General features: G+C 51.9%; 1 protein-coding gene across 2 annotated transcripts in view; it reads left to right on the forward strand.

The window, feature by feature from the left end:
* EBF4 (EBF family member 4) overlaps positions 1–8357 on the forward strand; it is a 57778-nt gene that overhangs the window by 42228 nt on the left and 7193 nt on the right. Inside the window, exons 8-11 of one of the 2 annotated variants that reach the window (XM_025876608.2) lie at positions 6398–6479; positions 7290–7407; positions 7492–7625; positions 7723–7849. In XM_025876608.2, coding sequence (XP_025732393.2) covers positions 6398–6479; positions 7290–7407; positions 7492–7625; positions 7723–7849 — 461 coding nt within the window. Of the gene's footprint in view, positions 1–6397; positions 6480–7289; positions 7626–7722; positions 7850–8357 lie in introns of both variants that reach the window. The other variant, XM_073878474.1, reaches the window with a different exon arrangement.

An 8357-nucleotide genomic window follows, 5' to 3' on the forward strand; every position in this document is an offset into this window, starting at 1 on the left:
GAATAGAAAGCATTTATAGGAACAACGAGGAAGGCTAAGCTACGTTCAGGATGTGGTGAGACAGGTGTGCGAGCGAACTGCTCTTACCTTTCACTTAAATCATAGGTGACCGGGTCACGATGCATAACTACCACCCTTGAATTGCCCTATTAGCTGGATGACCACTGTCCACAGTGCTTCCTCTGGTCTTTTATTAAACTTTTTATAATGGAGAATGTTGAACATCTAGGCCAGAAGAGAATAATGAACCACCAGTACCCTTCACTGAATTTCAACAATGATCAATTCTTGGCTCATCTTGTGCAACTAGTCTTTAATCCTGAACACCTTCTCGGACTGAGAGCAGCAGTCAAAACAGCCAAAGGCCTCCAATTAGGAGCAAGGGGACCTGCGTCTCCTTTGCAACCTTGCTGAATTTGTGACCTTGAAGATATCGCCACGAAATGGCCAAACATATCCCTGTGCAGCCTGCCTCTCGGAGCTCCTTTTGAAGGAGGCTTGCTTGCCAGCCTCATGGCTGGGGCAGGGTTGGACTCTGAGAGCCCAATTAGAGGGAATTTTCCATGATTCTTGTCAATATCGATGGTTCATAGAGTCGTATCCAGACTTTGGCGTTTACTGTGACTTTGTAGTTTATTCTTGCTTACCCTTGGTTTCCTCATCTGTAAAGTGGGAATGATCACAGACCTACACCACCTCAGGGGTATGAGAGGATTAAACAAGGTAATGCCAACGATGAGCTCAGCAGAGTTCCAGGTGCTTGAGAGATTAGACCTGGATCACTTTTTACTTCCGTGTGTGTGTGTGTGTGTGTGTGTGTGTGTGTGTAGTTTTGTATTTTATTTGTAACTCATTCTTGTATTTTTGGTATTTTTCTTATAGTAATTCTAATGGCCTAATGGCAGGTCCTGGGACTTCACTTCTCTCTTGCTCCTCTTCCTGTGAGGCCCAGATAAGGAGACGTGCCCTCTTAGAGCCTCATGGCCACAGTGGGGCTGGCTCTGGGCACAAGTCCTGCACTGACCCAGAGAGCATCCTAAAATGCTCACTCTCCTTGGGGATACTCAGGTCAGCCAGGGCTATGCACTTGGCCTGGTCTTGCTTCCCCTTCCTCCTCCCCTTCCCCCCCTCCGCTCAGACCAGCCAAGGAAAAGGGGTTCCCGCAGGCTCACTTCCGGGCTCATGGTAGGGAGCTGCTCAGAAAATGCCCCTCCCCGAGGCTTATCCAGGCGTGGCTGGTGGGTGCTTCCCTGGTGACAAGCAAGGCTTCACAGCCTCTCGACCAAGTGCACATGCAGTCTTCTGCCTCAGGTACCTGTGGGATATCCCGGGCCCTAGAACTTGGTCCTCACTTACCCAGACCCTGCCAGGTTCTTTCTAGGGAAGGAGGAAGGGAGAAGAAATGGGGGTATGTAAAAAAAAACAAAAAAACAAAAAAACACTGGACTACAATTGCCAAGTTAGGGGCCGCCTGGGTGGCTCAGTTGGTTAAGTGGTTAAGCGTCTGCCTTCGGCTCAGGTCATGATCCCAGGGTCCTGGGATCGAGCCCCGCGTCGGGGTCCCTGCTCCGCGGGAGGCCTGCTTCTCCCCCTCCCCCTGCTTGTGTCTCTCGCTGTGTCTCTCTCTGTCAAATAAATAAATAAAATCTTTAAAAAAAAAAGAAAATGAGATATATTATTAGAAAAGCTAGTAAAAGTAAGTGAGGGTAGGGGCACCTGGGTGGCTCAGTCGTTAAGCGTCTGCCTTTGGCTCAGGTCATGATCTCCAGGTTCTGGGATCGCGCCCCATGTCGGGCTTCCTGCTCACGGGGAACCTGCTTCTCCCTCTCCTCCCTGCCTGTGCTCTCTCTCTCACTATCTCTCTCTCTCTCTCAAATAAATAAATGAGATCTTAAAAAAACAAACAATTGGCAAGTTAGCTACAAAGCTCGTTAATGTCCCTAGAACGATATAATTACAAACTTTAGGGCAAATTTCTCTACCAAACAAATTATTTACTTCTCCCAATAAAAATCATTTACATCTTATCATTTGCCTGCAAATTAGCACCACCTTTATAGAGTCTAGGTCCCAATCAATAGCAAATACAAGTCAAAGTTACGTTCCCCTAGGAGAATTAGGTAACACTTAAGTGGCTTTGTTAACGTAACACTGGAGAGCAGCATTGTCCAATATAAATATAATGCAAGCCACAAATGTCATTTTAAATTTTCACTAGTAGCCACATTTTTTTTAAAGATTTTATTTATTTATTTATTTGACAGAGGGAGACACAGCGAGAGAGGGAACACAAGCAGGGGGACTGGCAGAGGGAGAAGCAGGCTTCCCGCGGAGCAAGGAGCCTGATGCGCGGCTCGATCCCAGGACCCTGGGATCATGAGCTGAGCTGAAGGCAGACGCTTAACGACTGAGCCACCCAGGCACCCCTAGTAGCCACATTTTTAAAACAAGAAAAGGAACTGGTAGCATTAATTGTGACAATATATTTTATTTAATCCAGTATATCTAAAATATTATTTCAGTGTGTAACCAATACAACAGTGTTACTAGTCAGCTATTTGGCATTCTGTCGTATTTTTCCTAAGTCAGTCATTGAAATTCGGTGTGTATTTTATACTTACATCTCAATTCAAACCACATTGCAAAGGCTCAATGCCTCACAGGGCTAGTGGCTGCCGGATTGGATAGTGTAGCTCTAGATCAGTGCCTCTCAAATTTTAGGAGGCATCAGAATCACCTGGAAGCCTTATGAAAACACAGATGACTGGGCCGAACCTGAAGCATCTCAGTGGGTCAGGGTGCGGCCTGAAATTCTGCATTTCTAGCAAGTTCCCAGGTGGTGCTGATGCTGATGCTGAGCCAGGTGGCACACTTCGAAAACCACTGTTCCAGGATGACTTTGAAAGGACTCCTAGTCAGCATTTTGCCTTATTTTCAACTTGCGGGTAATTTTTCTTAATGCCCCTGAGGCTGGTGCGGGGTCGGGGGCACACTGCGGTAGCAGCAGGTTCTCTGCAGACTGTTTGCTTTGGCTCAGCCGTGGCTGGCTGGGAGCAGCCTCACGGACCACCACTTGGCAGGGCGTGAGAATCAGCAGCTCCACGATCGCTGACGTTGACTGGGTGCAGCTCTGAGCTAGAAGTTCGGGGAAGGAGATAGGGAACTGACCTTTGACACCCCCAGGGAGGGCCCAGGCCTTGAGTGGCTGCTTCTTCCTCAACACCACTCTGCACCAGGCTTAAAAACAGAGATGTTCTGGGGCAGGTCCACCGAGTTGGAGGTGTAGGCCGGGCCCTGGGGCTCCCAGGGAGGGGCAGTCCCTGAAGTCTAGAATGGCCAGACACGGCTGGTCAGACAAGTAGTGGGAACCGGTGTAGACCCAGGACAAATACCACCCATGACTTATTTCTGGAAGTGAGGGATACTGGAAAGAGAAAGGGAGGGAAGACTTGCCGAGGAAAGGCGGAGGGGGCTCCCCGGGAGCAGAGGGGCAAGGCTGCTCAGGAAACAGCAGTGAGGCCATGGGAGGTTGGAAATAGAGGACGTCCCAGAAGCTGTCCCTGGAAGGCGCCTCAGTAGCCATCAGCAGCTACTCTCCCGGTTCTCCTGGTGGACGGAGATGGAGGTTAGAGATGCCACAAAGTGAGTCAGCACCTGGGCCAGAGCCCACATCTCGGGCCCTATCTCAGGAACCCTTCTTCTGGACTCTGTAGGTTTGGGAGTGGGGTTCGGTGCAGTGGGCATGTGTGTGGATATGAGGGAAGTGCGTGTCTCCTTGGGGGACACTCCCATGCTTGCTTCATCAGGGATATCCAAGGGCTAGCCTTAATCCCAGCCAGGATAGAGACTGTTCCTATCCCGACATCTGCCCTCCTCCTTCTAGCGCCTTGTAAAGGACTGAGCCCATGAATGTGGAATTTACGTGAAGTGGTCTGCACCACGTGTGATGAGGGTGTCTATGCTTTATGTCATGTAAATGTGGGGCACGCGTAAGGTGGTTACTGCGGACACGGGTGACACCATGAGATGTCTCATAGGAACATAGGAAATAGTACTATGGCGGATTATGTGAGATAAATGGAGTGTCTGCACTGAGCAGGCATGCTGTTTGGGAGCAATTAAGGTGACTGCACTTTGGGGTGACCTTATGGGTAAATAGCGCATCTACACTGGGGTGACTACTGTTTGGGGGCATATAAGCTGTCTGCACTGCAGTGTATCCAGTAGGGGTGAATGTGGAGGGTCTACATGGTGGGTGTGCACTGTTTGGGGTCATGTGAGACACCTGCATCCCAGAATGCTCCTCTGTAGGGCTGTATAGAAGGTCTACACTACATGAAAGTATTTTCAGGGGCGGGTGTTCACTGGGGATGGAAATGTGTGTGGATGTAATGTCCCTATAGAAAGGAAAATGAGGGCGCCTGGGTGGCTCTGTTGTTAAGCAACTGCCTTTGGCTCAGGTCATGATCCTGGAGTCCCGGGATCGAGTCCCGCATCGGGCTCCCTGCTCGGCAGGGAGTCTGCTTCTCCCTCTGACCCTCTTCCCTCTCGTGCTCTCTTTCTCTCTCTCTCAAATAAATAAATAAAATCTTTAAAAAAAAAAAAAGAAAGGAAAATGAAGGGGGTTCCCAGAGGGTATTCACTGTGGGGGGGGGTTATGACAGGTGGTCATGTGTCAGCAGTGTGGACAAGAGGCCGCATCTCTAGGAAAATGACTGGTTCCCACTCCTAATGAGGGACTGCCCCTTGGGACACTTCAGTCCAGGGGTGGTGCCCACCCCTACCAACACTTGGGGACCTCCTCTCTGGGAACTCGCTTTTAGAACCTGTGACAAATCTTGCTCTGAATGTGAAGTTCATGCTTGCAGGCTTTGGAGGCAACTCTAGGGAGTTAAGTTGGATATTCAGATTTGGGGTTCAAAACCAGGGGGTGGTGGTAAAATGAGGATGCACACTGGCAGAGCTCATGGAATGGCCCAGGAGGCGGGCCACGTGCCAGGACCCCAAGCCCTGCAGACGTTAACCCTGCATGCCATAGTTTGTAAAGGGCGTCTCCCCAGATGCTCTCAGGGTCCTGTGGGGGCTAGGGCAGATGTCGATAGTATTTTGAGTTCACTAAGAGCACAAATCCAGAGTATTATCCTTGGTTACCTCCCTAGTGGCTGGCAAGGCTAAGGCCCCACCATCCTAGCCAACTGCCTAGAAGGACTGGAAGACCAAGGTCTCATGTGTTTGTCTAAAAACCAGTCTCATCACTGCATATACTGTGCTTTTTTCCAATTACTGTATGAGAAAAAGAAGATATTCAATGTGCATCTGTACGGCGTGTCTGACAGGTACACCCCGTGTGTGTGATGGGTATAGGCTCTGTCTGATGAGGTTGTTGCTCTGTGTATAACGCATGTAGAATACGTGCACGAGAGATCTGTTTGGGTCAGGTGTGCCATGGCTGGGAGTCTGCTATGTGTGAGCGAGATGTGTGTGCAAAACGGATTTGTTGGGGGGGGGGGAATCTGCTGCAAAGGAGGAAGGGCGATCTGCTTGCAATTTGTGATGACTCTATGGCATTTGCAATGACTGTATTTTGGGTAATCATATACAACATAAAGGATATATTAATAGATACACTGTTTCCGTGCATATACAGTATAGGATGGGCAGATGCTGCACGTGATGGGTATAGACTTTGTGTGGCAGTAGTATACCATACATATGTGATGACTACAGGCTGTATGTGGAATATGACTGTATATGCTCTGTGAAGGGTGTACCCTGAGTGTAGTGGGTATACACTGTGTGATGGCTGTATTTTGTGAGTGATAGTATATAAGGCATACACGGTATATATGATAGATGTATTATTATGAGTATGCATGGTGTGGGGGATAGTATACGCAGGAGGGGAATATGCTGTGTGATGCGGATGCACTGCATGTGTGATGCACATAGAGTATGACGTATATACGTGGTGTGGGATAAGTTTATGGGTAAGTGTGAGTACATACTGCAAATGGCATATACATTTTGTGGTGGGTATAACTCATGAGTAATTGGTATATATCGTGTATATATAACGGACATAGTATTTATGGGGACTATCCTTTGGGTGGGTGTGATGGGTATATGCTTTGTGGAATAAATAAGCACTGTGTGATCCTACGCTGGGGGCGGGGATGGATATTCTGTGTTGTGAATTAGTTGGGAAGGGTCTACTTGGTGTATATCAGGCATTTTGTATATACGCAGCTGGTGGTGGGAATAGGGGTTATGTGCCTTGTGTAAGCAGGTGGAGGGGAGTAACCCCGCTGGGAAGCGGCATGGAAGGGACCAGTTGGATCTTCATCCATTTCCAGACCCTCTACCCCAGCCCTTGAGCCCACCTACCACACCCTTTCAGGTTCTTCCTCAAGTTCTTCCTCAAGTGCAACCAGAACTGCCTAAAGAATGCAGGGAATCCCCGAGACATGCGCCGCTTCCAGGTGGGTCTGGGAGAGGGGTCCCCTTGCAAACCCACCCCTTCCTGATGGGCTGCGTGGGGAAGGCTGTGGTCCTGCCACCTTGGGGAAAGCCCCAAGGCAGATCTCTGCCCAGCCCTGTGCTTTAGGGCCCGGTGCCTGCTGGGGGTGGGGCAGCTCCATCTCAACTTATGCTGGCTGCCAAGGGAGGCTTCATTAGAGTCCCACTTAAGGAGATGCTAATTGTGACATTTTTACATGATTAACGACCCAGCTAATTTGCATAGCCTGAAGCAGAGAGCAGCTGCCCTTAGTACATCCCCAACCTGCACACCCCTCTCAGTGAAGGGTGGGAGGGAGAGAAGGAGGTAGCCCCAGTTTCCTCCCAAGGGTGGGGGCTCCTGCTCATGGTTTCTCAGGCTGATGCTGCCTCCCCCCTTAGTCACAACCCTCACTCCCACTTGCCTAAAACACATTCCTGCCTTGGAGCCCCGGGGATTCAGCCCGGGGTGCAAGTGTGCCCCAAAACAGTAGCCATTCTGCCCAAGGAGCCAGAGATTTTTTCAGGGCTCTTGATTTTTCTAGCTCCTGGGGGTCACTTCTCCTGGGCAGCCAGAGATGGCGCATCTGGGCTGTCACCTGACCTAGCTGCCCGCCCCACTCTCCCACCAGTTCAGCCCCAGGTGGGGGTGGGGTGGGGGAAGCTCTTTCCCATGCCCATGACTCTGAGCTCCAGCCTCCAGCCACCCTGGCCAAGTTGCAAATTGCCCGCCACAGTCCCCTGCAGGGAGCCCCTGAGGGCTTCAGCCAGGCAGGCCTCTGCTCTCCTTGCAGGTGGTGGTGTCCACCACGGTGAGCGTGGACGGACACGTGCTGGCCGTGTCCGACAACATGTTTGTGCACAACAACTCCAAGCATGGTCGCAGGGCGCGCCGCCTGGACCCCTCTGAAGGTCAGGACCCCGGGCCCAGGCCCAGCCAGCCCCCAGTCCCACCTTGGGGCAGGCCCTTGACCTGTCTCCTCTCCTGCCTCCCAGCGGCCACCCCCTGTATCAAGGCCATCAGCCCTGGGGAGGGCTGGACCACAGGAGGCGCCACCGTCATTGTCATCGGCGACAATTTCTTCGACGGGTTGCAGGTCGTGTTCGGGAACGTGCTCGTGTGGAGCGAGGTGGGCCACCCCCCCGCCAGTCTCCCTCGGGGCCTCGCGGCTGGGCCCTCCCCTCGCCCCGGGCTGGAACCCGCAGGCCTCCCCTCTCCCCTCGCAGCTCATCACGCCCCACGCCATACGGGTTCAGACGCCCCCGCGGCACATTCCCGGGGTGGTGGAGGTGACCCTGTCCTACAAGTCCAAGCAATTTTGCAAGGGAGCCCCGGGCCGTTTTGTCTACACAGGTAAGGAGTCAGGCGGGGGAAAGGGGGTGGGGGCAGAGAGGACTAGGGTTGCTGGAGGGAGCCCCCCCCGCCTTGCACCAGAGCCGGGGTCTCTGAGTTAGCCAAAATCTAAGCTGCGGCCACTCCCGCTAAGCGGCTGCTCTGCCTCCTCCCCACCGGAAGCCCTTGACCCCTCCTCGCACGGGACCTTCTTTCACTGAGCTTCTTAGTTTCCCTCTTTGGCCTGACTCTTCAGTCCCCTCCCAGGCTTGGAGTCTCTGCCCTGCGGGGACTTTCTCCCTGCCTAGGCCCTCCTCTCCTGGGCACTGCCCCCCCCCCCCCCCACACACACACTCCCCGGCGTCTAGAATATCTCCAGCAGGCACCTCTATTTCAAAGGTTCCCCCAAATAGACTCGATGCTCCCCAATCTACCCTCGGTCTCTTGGTTCCCCAAGCCACCCGTCTTCCCTCTGTGTGGGCATAAACACACACACACACACACACACACACACACACACACACACACA

The sequence above is a fragment of the Callorhinus ursinus genome, unplaced genomic scaffold, assembly GCF_003265705.2.
Source record: "Callorhinus ursinus isolate GAN/ISIS: 27379988/994484 unplaced genomic scaffold, GSC_fseal_2.0 scaffold29, whole genome shotgun sequence".
NCBI lineage: Eukaryota > Metazoa > Chordata > Mammalia > Carnivora > Otariidae > Callorhinus > Callorhinus ursinus.